The sequence below is a fragment of the Centrocercus urophasianus genome, unplaced genomic scaffold, assembly GCF_019232065.1.
Source record: "Centrocercus urophasianus isolate 14NV4802_14NV808 unplaced genomic scaffold, USGS_Curo_1.0 seq_12, whole genome shotgun sequence".
Classification (NCBI taxonomy): Eukaryota; Metazoa; Chordata; class Aves; order Galliformes; family Phasianidae; genus Centrocercus; species Centrocercus urophasianus.
This window is the reverse complement of record NW_024884364.1, coordinates 56,349,829-56,368,826: the sequence shown is the minus strand read 5'-3', so window position 1 is coordinate 56,368,826 and position 18,998 is coordinate 56,349,829. Positions and strand designations below refer to the sequence as shown.

The window sequence follows — 18,998 nt, the reverse complement described above, 5'->3', positions numbered from 1 at the left end:
CCCTGGCAAGCTTTATCAAGATCCAACCGAGAGGGTTCAGTTCCACCTTAACTCAGCTACATTCTTATTCAGTCAATTTTTGAAGCCTTACAAAACAGATGAAGCTCTGATTGTGCAAGTCACATACCTTATTTCTCCACAGTCAGCAAATCACCTTGGTTGAGATCTGCAGGTAACATCCTGCCAGATTACTTATAAACAGTCCCATTCAACCCTTAGCAAAATGAGACCTTATTTTCACTGACCTCACCTAGCACTCACCAATTGCTTATTTTGCTGAAGTGCAAGAACATCTTCTCCTACTGCTGTACATGACCTTAACGTTTTGTGAACAAGCAACTCTTGTGGGACTCTCCCTCCCTCTTGAAGGGCCTTTGCTTCAGAATCATTCTTCAGGTAATAGGGTTCAGATGCTCAGGTGTTTCTCCATGATCAAAAGAACTTCTGCTGAGACTTGTGGCTTTTACATTAGCCCACTCTAATGAGACCTTCTAACAGCTGAGCCCTGAACTCAGTAATCTGATCTCACCTGGACCAATGATCTCATGCTCTCTGGAGACAGCTGGCAACTGCATACAGTAACTCCTGATGCTGCCAGGAAAGGAACTCTGTCAAAGCATGAAAGGAAGGGGAGACAGGTGGGAAAGAGAGAAAAATGGAAAGTTAGAGTTTCCAGAAGAATGCACTTGGTTATTATGAGGAATCATTGAGTGCCAGAAAGATATCCAAAACTTCTGGTTTTTCAGATGTGGAAAAACTCTGCCTGACCACAGGCTCAGACACTAGTACCATATATATGCCAGTGCTCAAAAGAGTCCTTTTTCCTTCTTGCAAACCCTATCTGAGGGCCATATTTCAAAAATGAAAAAATACATAGTTTAAACATTCTAGAAAGTACTGTAAAGTGCTGTACTTTCAGTATTTGTCTTCTGTACAGTATTTGTTGCCATTCTGAACTGGCTGCCCAAGGGCAGTGGTGGAGTCACCATCTCTCAGGAACTGTATGGACATGGCATTGAGGGACATGGTTAGTGGGCATGATGGGGATGGGCTGGCAGTTGGACAAAATGATCTTAGAGGTCTTTTCCAACCTTAACGATTCTGTGATTTTATTATTATCAAACCAATGAAGGAAAGAGAAAAAATGAAACTTCTGGGGTACAAATGAAAGAAAGCACATAAAAGCTGTTGCCCTTGGTCTCAGGGGGAAATGAAAAGCACAGTCTTGAGTGATTCTGCTCCACAACTTCTACCGCTTGCAACTTATTCCTGTCCTGAAAGTTCTCCATGGAAATGGTTTCCCAATTTCACTCTGGGGACAGGAGGGTGGCTGCTTATAGGTTATTCTCAAAGCTGTTCATCATTCTCTGGGTCATTGGTCTAAGGGCATGTTCCAAGGACACCACAGGGTATGTAGGCAGCACTTCCCACTCTCTCAGTCACTGTATGTTAAGACACGAAGAGTCAAATTATACTACCAACTTAAAAAGACTGCGAGGGCCCCCTTCTACTGAAGAGTTAATTTTCCTGAACCAGAGAATTTCTCGACTCATATTCAGCTGATGCAAGGTCAACGACAAACACACGAGGAAGTCAGAGTTGCTTTATTTTTCTTGTGAGCAGGTCAAATAAAACACTGCTGATGCTCCATTTATCTGGAGAGACAAGCAAACACTTGGCAGTGGTGGAAAGCATACACTGGGATCTGGCAGCAGGCTCCTAGCACAGCTGTCAGCCCGCTGACTAATCACTTCATCCCCACGCTAATGCTGCTCCAGGTCTATTGGACCCTTTCATCTCAGATACGCCGGCACACGCTCCTTCTGATAGAGCTATTTATACAAAGATGTCACTATTAATTGCAATGTTGCATTTTATTTTAGGAGGTGATTTTAGCCAAGGTTTTTTCAGTGATTTTTCTCTTTCCTGCAGCAGTCATCCAAGGTGGGAGCTGTGATTCTACTACTGGCATCAACCGGGCCTTAAATAGATACCCCCCAGCCAGACTCAATTCTCTTGAGGGCCATCTGCATGCATGAGCTTCATAACTTGTTTTTCTAAATGTCTCTTCTTAACAGTTTGTTTTTCTTTGGCGGCTATTCAGGCAATTAAATTGCAATCACACCGGGCACACCTTACTCTCTGCAAAGACCTGATTTACCTTAGGTTTGCATTATGAGATGATACTTGCAGTCTTGTCAGCACAAACTCTTTAAGCAACTCCCAAGGACAGTGTTAAAATATAGGTGGGGCCTATGAACTCTCTCCTTGGCAGCTGTGCTTTATTAGTTGTGCTCTGCAAAGGTGGTGCGGCTAAGGTAATGCGGCGCTTCCACAGGAGCTTTATATATTGTGACAAGCCAAACAGCCTCCAGGACTCTCACTCATCATGACTCCCGTTTCATACCTCATCTGTTATAGGAATGAGGTATGAAAACATTTCTCTGTTTCCGAAAGGTATTAACAGACTCCTGGGAAATCGTTTACCTGGAGAAAGGAAATGCCCAGCCTCATTTTATTTTATTTTTTTTTGCCGACCGTGGCAGGGCCAGCTGCTTTTTTTGTTAGTGAACAATAGGTTTCAGCAACGGGCAACTGTAAAGAACTCAGACAGCTAATTGGTTTCATGCTCTCAGTTAGCAAAGGTACAAAGGCATAAATTTGTATCTCTTCCATACTGTGTTCGCAGCGAGGATGTCCAAGTGCTTTTTAAGCAGTTATAAAGGACATCTCTTAACAAACTTGAGGGTAAGCAAGTTCAGTCATCCCCATTTATGACTGTGATGGGGACCAGGAGAGGATGGCAGAGCCATGGAAGTTTGGAATGATTTGCTCATTCAGACATGACATGGCAGGCCTAAACCTGGAGCAAAGGTTGCTTATACTCATGTTGGATGCAGAACATGTTAAATGCAGAACCAGCTTTCATATTTTAACCCTGAGGATATCTGACCGTCCTCAAGTAGATGCAAATTTTAGAGTTTGTGGTATCATCTCCCTTTTCTCAGTATGACTTTGGCCTGAAATGAAAGGCTGACTTCCAGATTCATTTTTGTCAGCTATCCTTATTGGGCTATTCCTTGGCATTCCAGTTATTTACCTCAGAAAATATTCCCATGTGTTCTGTTTCTACACTGGGATGCCCTGATAGGTAAGCCCAGGGTAGCCCCCACATGGCAAGCATTCATCAAATGCTTTCGCTGAAAGAAAATTTGAAAAATACTCAGGGGCAGCAGCAAGAAGTGGGCATTTCCATTGCGTCTGTGATTCATTCACAATTACCAACACAGGAATTCCCTACTGTGTGCATGGGAGGCTTGCAGCATCTTTGGTGCCAGGCAGCAGAGATAATTACACAGATCTTGGCACCGTGCTCTCAGTTTTTGCTTTGAGGAAGCACCACGTGGAATTTGCTTCTCACAACAAAGGGTAAAATGTTTTCCATAAAAGATCTTCGCTAGGCTTTAGATTGACTGCAAAAGGGAAAAAGGAAGTGGTGTTTCAGATACTTTAATCCAGAATTAAGATAGAGACTCTGCCAACAGATCTCTAAACCATGGAATATGTTTTCATCACTGAGTTTGAAATATCATTTCAGATATCAGATTTATGGTTTGATTTAAAACAGTGTGGCCTAATTGAAGCCAATGGAGCTGTGACAGCTTATGCCAGCCAAGGGACTGGCTGTCTGTTTCGGAGTATTGTTTTCCCACAGTTGTCGTTGTTCCTCAAGACAGTGATAGATCTTCTGGACATTTCAAATATTTGAAGCATTCATGAAGTCTTTTTTAGGATTTTCTCCTACAGTTGTAATATCTGCAAATTTAGATCTCCTTCTCCATGTTTACCTCTCAACCTTGACATGATTCTTAACAGCATCACTGGTTTATTCAAGTCATCTCTTTATTCTAATGGTAGCATTGCTCTTTCATAATGGTAACCTGGGTCACTTAGCAGTGGGACAGTGCTTGGTGGATGGTCTCATTGCAGGGTGAGAGGTAATAGAAAAATAGTTTAGGTGATTACAGCAATACCAATTACACTGGGTAAATATTGTCCCATCTCCAGACAAGGAAAAATATAGCAGATAGTGTCTAGTTGTGTTAAAGGGTTTTTCGCTAAGAAGCCTGTGGATACAATTGCTGCAAAGACTGCCTGGATCCCAAAATATGAAGCATGGGCATGTTCAAAGCCTTTGTCGCAGCCAGAGAAGTATTTTCAGGGAGTCGCTCTGAAATGTTTTCTTTGTATAGACCTGATTCTCCTTTGCCTTGCATTCCTGATAATCATTTGTACGTGTGTAAAGTGGGTATCATTTTGCAATGCAATGAAGAACTGGAATAACAAAATCTTCTGTGGTTATTACATTTTGAATTAGTTTAATATTGCTATCAAACACTTGCAGCTTGGCAAAGAACTGCATCTGTTTTACATCTACCTTGATCAGGCATCCATATTTTCTGCCTTTGAAATATTGAGGCTGAATTCCTGCAATGCAGTGTACACTTACTTACCCAGGAATTTCTGGTGCCCACTGCTCAACGCCATGATTTATTGTTATGACAAGCGGCATGGCTGTAAGCAGTAGCTTAATAGGAAGCATGAAGCAGGACCCAGATCTGGTCTAACTAACCTCAGGAGGTCTCCTGAGGGCAGCTGAAGCAAACTGATTTAGGAATCTTCACTGACTGAGTAGCAAACACCTGCACCTTCCTGTGCAAGTGTTAAACCACCTTGGTGCTATTCATTTTCTGGTCACGGCCATGCAGTCTGATGGCTCTAACAACCAGTCCCACCACACCTAACACCTCAGGCTCTTACAAAGTGTGAGGTGACTCCCCATCTCCAGCTGGATCTCAGATTGGTTTGAGCAGAGAAGTATTAATCTCCTGAAATCAGGGTATTTCTGAGCCTCCACATCTAAGAAACATTGAGTAAGCTCCATGTGGTCAGGATAGCCATCTATAGTTTCTGACTGTGGTCAGAAGCTTCAAGTGTTTTGTTGGTTATGAAGTGCTTTACAGGGTTTCTAGCACCTTTTCAGTGTATTTGCTCTCCTAAGCCAGAGGGTGGATGTGATTCTAACCCAAACTGTTGTTCAATTGCTTAAAATAAAAGTATCATTTCTACAATGTAGTAATTAATTCTAGAGAATCAGTCAACAGCAAAATGTGCACATCACTAAAATGCAAATCGGTATTTTATTTTGACTGAATGATCTTACTTACACACTTCAGAGAGAACAATCCAAAATGGAAGTCACAGATTTGAAGTAGTGGTCACTTTTTTGAAGAAAGCATGAAAAAATGTGTATATGTTTTCATCCTGATTACTATAATGTAATGAGGAGCCTTGTAAAAATTCACCATATTTCAGAACGGAAAGGGTAGAAAGGGGACAGGGGGCTACAACAGTAACAGCATAAGTGGGAAAATATTGTAATGTTGTTCAGTTTCTTCAGTATATTGGCTATCATTAGAGCAGCAAACATGGATCTCCAGATGTTTGTGAAGAGTCCAACAGTTATATTTTATATCTATGGCTGTAGTAACAATTTCTATTCAGCAGCCTAGAAAAACATTTCATGTCACAACAGGAAAGAAATATTACTGTGGGGTTTTTTTCTCCCTCATCCCCTATATAGCAATTCTGAATACTTCAGTCAAAGCCAAACAAAAATTATGGTTAAAAAATTAAAATCACAATCACTGGGGGCAGGACATAAATGTGCAGATGTTCTGTGATGTTGAAATACTTTTCAGGCAGCAGTCACAATGATGTTGTGGAGAGGATGGGGAATCCATCAGAGCTGGACACTGTCAAAAGCATTCCCTAAGTTACACTGCCAGAAAAGGCACTTACCTTTTCATATTCCCTTAAGAAAAAAAAAAAATCTAAACCAGAAAAATGATAGTGGCTTTTATATAGCTCTCACTGTTATATTAGTAAGGGATTGACTATAATCTGTTAAGTAAGCAGTATAGATCTGGAGTTTACCAGGCAACTTGTGCAAGTGGAAAACAACGTTGTCTCAAAGTAGCGCACAAAACGTCAATTCTCCTTCTCCAGTGAGGAAAATTTTTACAAGCTTCTTAGCTGTTACTGTTTCAGACACCTTAAGGCTGTTATACAAATGCCTGCCTGAAAATCTTGTTTTCCACACCTACCTGGTCAGACAAAGGGACACAATGAATAACATCAAACCAGCAGAAGGCAAGTTTTTAAAGGCACAAGTATATCTATTACATTAGTGTCTGTGTATGCTGACAGACCTCCTGCCTCCTAGAGCTGCATGCATGCAGGCGTTTCTTGAAGGTGATGTGGTTGGAGCACTGTATGCTACCAGTGCTCCAGTGGGGAAAGGTTGGCATGTGTTAAGGGAGACAGGGATGAGGCTGGAAAGTGTGCACTGAGGGGAATCACAGACCTGAACCCACATCTCTTATATGTTGGCCTCTTCTTTAGCACCAGAGCATGTCTGTTGTATGCTCATGTCAGGTATCAGATCCTAGTTCTCCGGAATGAAATGCACCATTAGTAGGTAAAGACAATTAATTAGGTGCAACATAGCTGAACTGTAATTAATTATCAGATATTATTTCTCACAAAATACATCTCCAAAGTTCCCATTGCATTAGCCACAATATTGGACTGATGGAGCATAAACAAGGGTAATGATAAACATTGGTGAGCGGAGTTGGGAAGGGTTGGTTATTAGGGTACCGGTGTGTTTCATGCAGAGTTTATTTAACAGTCTTATTAATGATCTGGAAAAAGAAGTGAATAACCATTTAATTAAATTTGCATTTGATACTAAATTAGAAGTTGCTGCAGACATCTCCGAGGGCAGAGAAGTAAATCAAAAAGAGCCAGAAGCGTTAGAAGGATGTACAACAAAGAAGAAAATGAGATCTGGCATGGAAGGAAGAAAAAAACAAAGCAAGCTAATCTCTCTGGAAGCAAGTAAACTAAAAGCTATCAGTGGAGGAACTCTGGAGAAAGAAGTGTTGAAAGAGATGTAGGAGTGTTAATGGACGATATATTCCATCACAGGTCTGGTATATGTTTACAAAAGCAACAGCATCAAGGAGCAGGGATGTAATAGCCCTTCATTGTAGGGCTCTAGTGAGAACCATCTATAATGTAGCACTCTGTTTTGGGCATCCTGTTATCAGAGAGATATAGACAAATTGGAATGAGTTCAGAAAAGAGCCATAAAAATGATCCTGTATCCCTGGAGATAATGACTTATGAAGAAAGATCACAAGAAGTATATGTGTATGGCCTTGTCTGGAAGATGACTGAAGTAGGGCAGGAAAACAGTCTGCAAATATGTGAAAGGAAAAAGGGAGGAGGATAATTCATCACTGAAACTATTAGTAATAGGATGAAATAATAGGGAACAACAATAAATTTTAAAAGGGCAACTTCAGGTTGAACATAGGGAGAAATCTCTGACAGTGGAATTTGGGTTTGTCTGCGGAGAAGTTTCCCAGAGGTAAAAGCAAAAGCTGCATTCAAGTCATTTAAAATCCAATTGGACAACTCACTAGAAAATGCATCCTGCTACAGGGAACAATCTTGCATTGCCTAGGGAATAAGCTGGATGACTTAATAGGACATTCCACACTCAAGTCTTTATGACTGTGGTATTTCAATATGCATGGTCAACTATATGGGGAAAGTATACTTTTCTTTTGCTGTCAGGCCTGATAATACCAACACTTGCACGCAAACATAACTTTTAAGAAGTCAAGCAGCTCTGCTGACAGCACTACTCTGCTGATGTGCAAAAACATGAGCCTGATCTCTTCATGCTTCTGCAGGATCAGAGCCTTAGATCACACAGTTGTCAATATCAAGGCAACCACATCTCCAGTGGGTAGGCAAAGCAGTGTGCAGGAACAAAATGAGAGTAGGAAGCTCCAGTGAGAACATAATATTATTGTTATTCTATTACTGCTGTAAATGGCTGATACTGCACACTACAGCTCTGTTGACTGTTCACCTTTTCCAGCTTTCACCTCTGCACAGGGTTCATTAGGCACCATTAAGACTGCTTCCTCTGTGCTATTTTTACCACGTTTGATACTTTTAAAATATCCTACACAGTTTGTTGAATGAGAAAAGAGATGAGCTGAATTGAAAGCTTTGCCCTCCCTTGTGTGAAGAAGGGACATCAAAGGCTCTAGATGTAAATGCACGTGCAGCTACCCCAATCATACATAATAGCATAACGTTGAATTCCCTTCACCCTTCAATAGAAGCAGAGGCAAGCTCGCAAAGAAGTCTGCTCCAATACAGCATGGTTTTTAAGTGTTTCTCTCTGTGTGTTTTCTCTTCTCGCCTCCCATTCCCATGGGCCCAGCAGCCTGGTGGGGCCGCAGTCCAGCACCCGAGCCCCAGGACTCTCTAGCAAGGGATCCAGCAGCAGCAGCTCCAGTGAGTCCGAGAGCAGCTCGGAGTCTGACTCAGAGAGCGAGAGCAGCTCCAGCGAGAGTGACGGCAGCAAGCCTTCACATTACTCCAGCCCAGAGGTAAGGGCTCCCACTCCTTGTGATTTGGGATGGCAATCCGCTATTACGCCCATTCAGACCTTTTTTCCAGATCAGGAGCCTGGGAGGAGATGCACGGAACCAAAATGGATGCAAAAAGTACAGGGGTCCTCCTCCTGGCACCCTACGAAACGAAAGTGGTGGGGGATGCTGGGACAGATTAAAGCAAAAGAAACAAAAATGAAGAAGGAAATGACCGTGTGATATTTCCCTCGAAATGGAGCCCTTCACAAGGCTCACAGCTTGCTGGAGGTTTTGTGCATCTCTGCCTCCATAGCAATGGCTTTCTGACAGCGTAAGTCCTGGTGCGGGCTCTCAGCACTGCAAGGGAACTAAAGGCTTCTCCACACAGGGAAGCTATTATGAAATCATTTTGAGGGTGGATTTTTAAATCAAAATAGTTGTTTTTCACTCACGCACGTCCCTCACCTCACTCCCCATGTGAATTATTCTCCACTGCTGCTGCCTTTGTGTGATTTATTTTAATCCACCTCCAGCATGGACTAAACTGAATTACTCATGGTGCAAAACATAAAGCCCAAACTTGCCATCTGGAAAGTTAGCACTGAAAATTTCCACATGTAGACAAGCCCTGGCCAAAGTACAGTTAAGCTGCCAGTGCTGTGCCACCTTCTGCTTTCACTTCTACACTGTGCTAAGCAGAAACTACAGGCTGCTTTCCATACTCTGTTCATCTACCACATGACATTTTTATGTGTTTTGGTCAATACACACCTTTAGTATAAAACCGTGAACTCCACAGCCTTATCACATGCATATGTAAAAATATTCAAAATCTGGTGACAAGATTGTAAATACACATAAAATACAGACAGTGTATTTTCCTGTTCCACATAAAGCATCCCCTCACTGGACTCCTCCCCTGACAACTAAGCCTCACAGATTCTCTCACCCTGAAACATTATCCTGAATAACCAGCAAGCCTTTCACAGAATCACAGAATCACAGAATCACCCGGGTTGGAAGGGACCTCAAGGATCATGTAGTTCCAACCCCCCTGCCTAGCAGGGCCACCAAACACACACATTCAGATCAGTGATCATGATCTTTCCTCATGTTTGCTCAGTATTTAGGGCCATGTTTCCTACCAAGGAAAATGTACCACTCACAGAAATGTCCTGTATTTTTCTATATTCTATACACTCTATGTTTTTCTCAGGTTTTGTTCCTTATTTACCACTTCTCTTCCTCAATTTCCTCCAAAGTGCTTTCAGATTCATTTCAAGTTAATTTTCCTCTCTTTATCCCTTTCCTAAGGCTCTCTCTTCCGTTTTCCTGTTTCCTTCCTTCCGGCCTCTCTTCCCTCTCTTGCCTCTCTGCACTGTCCATTTCTCATTTCCCATCCTGAGTCCACTCATCTGACCCATCATGACCTTGCTCTGTCCATTCCCTGCTGGGTTCGGCGTAGAGGTCTCACACTCTCCTCTCCCAGCAGGAATCTGAGAAGGTAGAAGAAATGGAGTGAAGAGAACCCTAGTAGGAACCATAGTAGGAGAGAAGGAACTACAAGATAAAAGGGGAGGAAGCGTAGTACCCAGATAAGATAAAAGAGCATCTAGGCAGATAGCTGTGCTGCTTGGACCTGAGAGTAGCAATTCCTCAGGGAATATGGAAAGTGAATTAACAGAGGCAGGTCATGGGCTTTGTAAAGTCAAGCAAGGGACAGAGAGCCATGGAAATGTGAAGGAAGTGCCTCCTCTTAAAGCATTTTATAGGTATCCTCTTGAAATAGTGGAACTACTTTTTTATAGAGTCTGAGTTATCAGTGATTAGTGTCACAAAACAGCTGTGTGGCTCCAACAGCTTGTTTGTCTCTTTGCATTGTATTTGAGTGGTTTGCATTCTAAGGCATGCTGTACAAAACACACTTGTATGTGTGCCATCACAAAAATGTGATGGCTGCAGTGGTTTCTGTAGCGCGTTCTTTTGAATACAGAAGTCATGACATTCACCAGCATAGGATCACCGTGTACCAGGGCAGTAGGATATCTGTGCTTTTCCCAAGGCCCCGTGTTTTCCCAAGCCTATTACATGACTGATGGCACCAATTCAAAACTTCTTTATGTGACATTTCTGAGTAGAAGCCCTGTCTGATTTGCATTAATGCTTTAACTTACAATTAGGAACCCAGTGAAGCTACCTTCCTAAAGTACATGCCATGTTCTTAACCTATAAACTGAGAAATACAGGTCCTTGGGAGCTCTTTTAAGGAGGTCCTGTCCATCTAAATTTAATTAGTGGTCTCTATCGCATGGTCTTATGATTAATTTCATCTACTGGATGAGCAGAAGAACAGACAGAAGAAGCAAATACATCTTTGTCATTGCATATGCATAAAATAATGAATTCAAGTACATGAACTTGAGTGCTCCAGCACAGTGTTGGGCAGAAAATCCGTATCTGCAGGTTGGAAGGAATTTCTGGAAATCTGCAGGATATTATGAGTTCTCCCTTCTTTTCTGTAAACAGAAATATCATCTGTGTATACTTGCAAGACTTTTATTTCTAGGACAGGTTATCTTCTGTATTTTAGTTTATATAGAAATTCAGCTGCTGTTACAATTCTTCTGTATTTTTTCCTCATCTCGTGTTGAAATCTTTGAGTTGTTTTTCCGTGTCTAAATGCAGTTGCCTAGAGTGTAAAAGCAGCTCATTGTAAAGTATACATATAAAATAGATTAGATGAATTGCACCCTAAAAGTGTCTGTTTCTTTCCAGTGACTATTTAGAGCCTGTAGTGACTAGCTCAGCTGTCTACACTTTATGTCTGCAGTAAACTAAGAATAATGGCTGAGCTAGAGCAGGAGACAACATTCAGACTGGTTTCAGTGATGTGGACAAATTAAGGTGCCTCAGACAGTAATGCAAGTAGTTACAGTTTTGTGAACTGCCAAACCTGAAATTATGAACAAGGGACTGAGACTTCTATCTCCTGTTTCTTTGCTGAGGCCATGAATTCTTTGCATGACCTTAATTAATGTCATAAATGAAGACTCTGGAAAACAGAAACTTCCTTCCAATTATTTCAGACAGTAAAAAAAGAGTGTAGATCTCAAGTTCACAGAAGAACCACATTTCAAAAGCTAAGGGTTTGGTTTGTTTGTTCTTTGTTCCCATTATCTTCCAGACCTTTAGTAAGACCAAGCCTCATTAGACAGCTGAGGAAGTTCCACTGTGCAGGAAGGCCTTAGAGAAGGCAGGAAGGGAGCAGAGAAGACACTGCATAGGAGAGAGCATCAACAGTAACAAGGCCAGAAGAGAGAGGTGTGCTGTCCTGGGTGCCACCAACCCTACACAAGAGTTGCAGTGTCCCTTATAGTCTTTGCTGTAGTGACCAGTTCATAACCATCAAAGAATTTTTTTCTGTGCTTATTCCATCATCCCCCAATATTCTCTTCAGTCTCAAGTCCACACGTGACTGACCTGGTCAAGCTGAATTGATTGGTTATGCTTTTCCCCATCTTCCTTCCTCATCAGCACTGTCCATCCAATCTTTCAAGTGCATGGACATCAGTACAAGTGTCTGAGCAGCCACCACCTGCAGATGCCTATTGTTCCCTCAGGTGTTGTACAGAATTGGCTCTCCTCTCCTTAGCCCAGAAAAGAGGAAAGTTGTGTGCACCTAACTAATCACCTAACTGGTGAGCATGCCCCAGTCACCTCTTCCTTCTTTCGCCAATAGCCTTCCTCAGTGAATCCAAAATGCTGTAGTTTTAGGATTGAGTTTAGGAACAATGTTATGTTCTTGCTTCCCACTTTTAAGTATCACAATTTGACTTCCTGAGTGGTACATTCAGAAGAAAAGGGGATTTTTTTCACTAGACCAACTATGGAAACTATTTTTACTTTGGCTTATAGGATTCAAGATCACCATTGCACCATTTTTTTGCTACAAATTTCTCCCTTTCCTCCTGCGAATACTTTGAGACAGGAGTAACCTCTCACTTTATGTGTGCACCTATAGGAATCTCCAGTTCTAGTTTGATGAAGTGCTAGCAGCAGCACTAACAGTAGTGGCAGCATCTGATGTTGACATCATCAACATCAACATCTTCATCACCTGTCTTAACTACAATGAAAATACCACGTGTGTATAAGGGATTGCCCTGGATGAAATATTTGATAGTAGGACAGCACAACTAGGTAAATGTTTGATAGTAGACAGCACAAGTAGGTTATCATAGGGGGTAAAATAATATGCTGATTTGCAATTGACTAAATATACTGCAGGGATTGCTCACTCGCACTCCACAGTGGGTTAAATAGATGCACATTACAGACAATACAATCTCTCAATGAAGGGGGTGTCATGCTTCAACTTTATGATAATACTAGCTACACTTTAGTTCCCTCTTTGTAATAACAAGCATAGAGTTATCCCATTATGCTCATATTGTTTAACAGCCCTTCACCACAGAAAGCCTTTCTGGATAATGAGTTTTGACAAAGGTTTCTTTTGGATGTATGGCTCTGATTGCATTTGTAGCCCAGAAGACATCTGAGATATACAGACATACTGTGTGGGAGTCAGCCCACCCAAATTTGGACACTTGTACTGTCGATACCTACATCTGTTCATCACTTCAGCTTCTTCTTTACAGATAGTGGAGAGGAACAAACATTTTCTAGGGCCCAGCTCATCTGACCTACTTCAGATGCCTATTTCAAGATGAAATGTTTCACATCCTGCAAGAGTAGGCCACTGACTGAAGGAATTTGTTGACTAGCTCAGATTTTGTTGTCTATACTGTACAGATTAATCCATCCACAGTTATTAAATAAGTGGATCACATCCTTCTGTTTCTCACTGAAGCCCAACGCATCTGCATTTGTGTTGCATTAGTTCTTGGAACGATCCTGCTGATAGAGTTTTCCTGGTTTGGGTTTTCATGCCAAAACCACAAATGGATTTTGGTACAAAAACAGTTCATGGCAAGTCAGCTTCACCACTGACCATTGTTCCTACTGCTGCCAATCATCTGGCTATCAACAGCTTTACCCCAATTAAAACTGCCCAGTGCTTGTCAAGGCCTTGAGGACAGTATATTTCTCTTGCACAAGACTATCTTTCCACCATATCCCTCAACACCTTTCCATCCTTACATGCTGCTGAAGCTATCTCACTTCAAGCAAATCAACTTTTCTTCCACAGAAATGTGTGTGACCTGTACAGGAAAGAGATTCAGATTGAAGAATTAGGGATTTTTATTTCCTACCACATATAATTACTGTTGGGCATGTAATGTGCACTGGTAAAACCTTGCAAGTGAATCTTCCCAATGCTTTTTCTCACTGGGTCTGTTCTTCCCTCTTGACTGTTCTCTTGCAGTGATTTCAAAGTACAGTAGTTTTCAGTTAGAGCAATCAATTGAATAAACTGCTTTCAAAAGTGAATTGGCATCACTCACGTACATTGACTAAACTCTATCAGGGTCCCCAAAATACTGAGAAAAGTATATAAATTTTGATTTTTCAGAATTTGTATTCTTTAAATTTACATTATTGGCTGCAGATTTTTTACTTTTAGCAGACACATCTTAAAGGGTTTTTTTTTTTTAGCAGACACATCTTAAAATTTGTTTCAGCCACCATAGGGACTTGAATTTTTATTTAAATAAACCAAGGATATACATCTAAGCCCATGGTTTCAGGAGTTGTGGCTTTAAGAAAACAAGTGTCCTCAAACTCCTGAAAAAATTAGCAAAGTTGGCAATATTGTTGATACATTTTATTAGACTTCATAGTTGGCTTACAGCTTGGTGGGAGTGCAGCTATTCCATCTAAACAGCAGACACATCACTGCAGGAAAGTGCCATATTGACAAGTTATGACACTATAGCAGTTAATCATTGTTTTCTGCTGGTTTACTGTTATCCCTTGAACTGCTGCTTTTGAGAATGACAAGTTACTTAAAGAGGATGGGATGTAACAGAAAACCTGGAAGATTTTTTTGAATTTTCAATCTGCCCTCACTCTGGCCTATAATTATAGGTAGAGATATATTTTTTTACACGTGCTTTTGATGTATGTGCTTTTGTTAAATACATCACCTGAACAAAGCAAAGACCTCCATATATAGTGAACCTTTCATTATGTGTAATAAGTCCAGTATATGCATAATGAATGGCATCCATCTCTACTCTCAGCAGCAGTAAAAAGAAAACAAAACAATTTCTTTCACATAAAGAGTCTTAAAAATACATCTTCGTCCAAGAGAAATGCTTCCCAACCATTTTCAAGATTTACAACTCTGGAAAGAAATTCATCATGTAAGATATTAGGGAGTAAGATTAAGAAAAAATAAACTCAAGGCCATCCAGCAAGCTTCCCATAGGTATTGGCTAGCTGGATAATGAGTAAATTAGACACTTCAGAGGGAGGAGTATTTGTATCATATGAATTCCAATGTCTCTCTGTTCTGCTCATTTTAGGAGCCTTTGTTTCCTGTAGAGTGAATAAAGCCCCTCCAGGGTGACTCTGAAGGCACCCTTAGCTATGAAGGAAGCCTGTGCTGCCTTCAAGAAACTCTTTTTAACGGCAGTGCCTTTAAGTTGGAGACTGTCTTAAATTAAGGACTGGATATTCTCTCCTGAGCAAACTTTCTTTCAGAGCATCGATAGTTTTCATGAGCAATAGTCTAGCTGACCAAATTTTGGTTCCAGTTCAGGAAATTAGGGCGCTTTTCACATTGGGTTAGAATGTGGCTTAGAATATGGTTGGCCATCCACTCCACCTTTTTTTTTTTTTTTCTCCTTTCCTATTCATCTTCTTCCATTCAAATTACTGAGTGTAAGAAGCACTACAAAACATTTGCACGTTGTTCTGTAATAACATTTTCTGAGCTGTGGTTACATTTGAAATCATAATTATCCCACCACTTCACTGTCCAAACACCACTATATTTTAGATGCTCTCTTATAACTTGATCATGTTGTGACAGGAACAAAGAGGAGAACTAACAGCTACACAATACTTACCAAATGAGCACTTGACAATACCACCACAGAGCAAATGTTTGCATGATCTCACAGGATTACAACATCAATACCAAACAGACTATATGCATAGCCTGGTTAGCACTCCCTCCTACCACTATATGCCTCTGTATGTTGTTTAAATACTTTATTTAAGGTGGTGGTGCAGGACACAAAATATACAAACCTAGCTTTCCTGCTAGGTCAGCCTCAGCCATATCCCTGCCCTGTTTTCCACCTTTCCTATCCCCATTATATTTTCCTCTGTTTGGAATCTCAGGAGTCTTTCCCAGTAAAGCTGAGGCCAGTATGAATCATGCCAAGAAATTCTGACTCACGGAATCCATTTTCCTTCCCAGCCTCCTCCAGAAACCAAAAACATCCCACCTCCTGGGGCATGCCTCCCATTTCCCAGCCCTGCAGCTGAACCAAGGCTGCCATTGGGCAGTATGGCACATCCTCCTTGCCTGCTGACCTGGCAGCCTTACCTTTCCCACCCACAGCCTGAGCCATGGGGTGCCATGGGGTGCCATGGAGTGCCATGGGGTGCCATGGGGTGACCTCTTGCTAAGGGTAAAACCTGTGTTACAGGTGTTTGGTGGCACGGGTGTTTTGGTGTTCCTGAGGCTCTGTAGGTGAGGGCAGCAGGATTCGGCACTAAGCGTATTGCCATCTGCTTTCCTTTCAGCCTGAGCCACCCTCATCTAACAAGTGGCAGCTGGACAAGTGGCTGAATAAAGTCACCCCACACAAAGCACCCATCCTGACCCCCCACGACGGTTCGGCCCTTGAAGCCCACCCCTACTACGGCCACGTGAAGGCGGAGCGGCAGGAGGACGAGAAGACCCCGGCCCCAGGCCCAACTGAGCACCGCGGAGGGGAGAGCCGCCCCGCCGCCGCCTCCACCGCCGCCACCGTCGGGGACGGGCCGCGGCCCAGGACCGCCAACAAAGCACCGGGCAGCAAGGGAGGACGCCAGAAGTCACCCCCCGCCGCTGACGGCGGGCCGCCCAGGAGGGCAGCGGGGAAGAAGGCACCGCGGCGGGCCGAGAGGACCGCCGCCGGAGAAGGCTCCCACTGCCGTGGGGCAGAGGAGCCCGCCGGGAGCCACGGCTTTCTGGAAAGCGCCGGCAGCGAGGCGCCCAGGGCCCGGCCCGGTGCGAGCGTCGGCGGTGCGGGCTGCAGAGCGGGGCATCGCCGGGAGCCCCGCTCGGCCGCGGTCGGTGAGAAGCGGCGGGCCCGGGGGCCGAGCAAAACGGCGCCCAAATCCAAGGAGTTCATAGAGACCGAGTCCTCGTCCTCGTCGTCCTCCTCCGAGTCGGGCTCCGAGTCGGAGCGGGAGGAGCGCCCGCTGCCCAAGGCGCAGGCGGCGGCCGGGGCCGAGCCGCATGCCAAGGACTTGGGGACGGGAGCCGCCAGCAAAGCCCACGGCGGCTGCAGTGCCTTTGGCTCCATTAATGCCAGGACTAATAGTGAAATAGCAAAGGAGCTGGAGGAACAGTTTTACACCCTGGTTCCTTTCGGTAGGAATGAGCTCCTGTCTCCTCTGAAAGACAGTGATGAGGTAAAGTCGCTGTGGGTCAACATTGACTTGGCTCTTTTGTCCAGGATTCCAGAGCGTTTGCCTGAAGAGCCGCTGGCAATGAGCGCCGGAACAAACCAGGCAGCCAGCATCCCGCAGGGTAGTAGTGCTGAGCTCCCTGCAGAGAAGGGCTTACCGAAATCTAGAAGGAAACGCAAGGTGAGCTCTGGGGGAGTGGGGGTGGCCGCTCGGAGCAGGGAATTGGGGCACAGCCCCAGCATTGCTTGTGCCCGCGTTGCTGCTCAGCAGCATGTCCTCGCCAGGCCTCGCCTCTGCTCACCACAGAGCAACTGGCAAAGCCTCTGGGCCGATTAAACCCCTGGGCCTTGGAGATGGTGTTGGCTACCAGCACATTGCTTTTTGTGCCTTGGTCAAAGAGAAGTCAGGTAGCTTTCTCTCCTGAGGCTTCTTGGGGGGGAGAAAAAAAAAAAAAAAAAAAAAAAAAAAAAAAAAATAGCTCTTAGGGGCACTGCTTAGCTTGGCATAGCAAATGTACGTGGCTGTCTTGACCCAGTCTGCACAATATCGCTGCATATTTGCAAAAAGGGAGCAACCCTTTTCCCCTCATATTGACAGCAAGGGGCGAGTCCCTCAGTCGCAGCAGGCAGCCGAGCTCAGCAGGGACTTGCCTCGCTCTGCAGCTTGGTCTGCTCTTACCTCAGGGCTCCTACACCAGCATAAGAACCGTGAGGGTACCTAATGAGCTGTCCCATTCCCAGGCAGCACTTGCCTCCTGGTCACATCCACCCCTCTGCCATGCCTCTCCTGAACATTTCAGGAGCCACCAGATGTGCCAGCTTTCTCTTGACAAGGAGCTCCCTTCACCCAAAGGCTGCAGCTGTCCAGTGAGGATGCTTTCCACTCCATTTATGACAATCTGACCCTAGAAGTCACTTTGAACTGGAATCACCATCTGCTCACTTTCTGAACAGTTTTACTGTGTAGTCATCCATCACTATCTGCGCTACCCTACACGTGCAGACTGATCTGCACGTTTCTTGGGACCTTTATCTAAAGCACTCTTCCTTTTTTTTTTTTTTTTCTCTCTTCATTTTTTGTTCTTGTGTTTGTTGTTGTTTTTTTTTAAGTACTTGAAAGTATTTTTTCAGTATCTACCACTGGTGGAGCTACTGCTAAGCTTTGAGATGCATTTATCTGCATTTTCTTCAGGAAGTAGCATGGAAATAATTGCAGAATACAAGGTGATGGAGACCGGGTCAAAGCAGGGCAGAAACAAAAGATTTACATTCTGTGCTATAGGAAATTTCTTTGTCATATTGCCAGCCCATACACCCAGAAGGAAACAAGGGTATGATAGAAAAGCGGAATAAATGCAGTCATTCTAGAAAAGCTTAATTTGATTTTCTCTGGCACAAATTATGTTTTTGTCTTCTGTCTTAAAGCATTGCTGTTGTTGGAAATTTTATTGTTACAATAAATACAAGGCATTGCTGGAGTACCAAATTGCCCCTCAGCTTGGAATAGGACCGCCCCTGTGATAACTACCATGCAAATACACAGTACTTAATCTACCTTCCCAGAAGACTTAAGGAATAGGACTGATAAGAATAGATCATCAGGCATAACTGCAAAATTAGAGGGAGGTCTTTATCATTTCTATCTCTGTCATGATCTAAAGAAGATGAGAAAAGCAAAGAAAGGAAAGGATAGTTAAGCACTTAAGGTGTAAGATCTTCATTCCTGTGGAGAGTGAACTATGTTAATCCCTCAGCAACAGCCACAGTGGCAGAAAATACCAGAAAATGTTGTTGTCACACAGCAAAGCACTGAATACAGCATGATCAAGAGGTCACAAGTAAAACTTGGTCATCATTGGAAATGAGATAAGCGTTAGAAATGGTAAGG

General features: G+C 43.2%; 1 protein-coding gene across 1 annotated transcript in view; it reads left to right on the top strand.

The window, feature by feature from the left end:
• The window catches only part of AFF3 (AF4/FMR2 family member 3), a 316,384-nt gene that overhangs the window by 267,486 nt on the left and 29,900 nt on the right, over nt 1–18,998 (top strand). The window contains exons 10-11 of the mRNA XM_042810250.1: nt 8,369–8,537; nt 16,239–17,291. Coding sequence (XP_042666184.1) covers nt 8,369–8,537; nt 16,239–17,291 — 1,222 coding nt within the window. The remainder of the gene's footprint in view (nt 1–8,368; nt 8,538–16,238; nt 17,292–18,998) is intronic.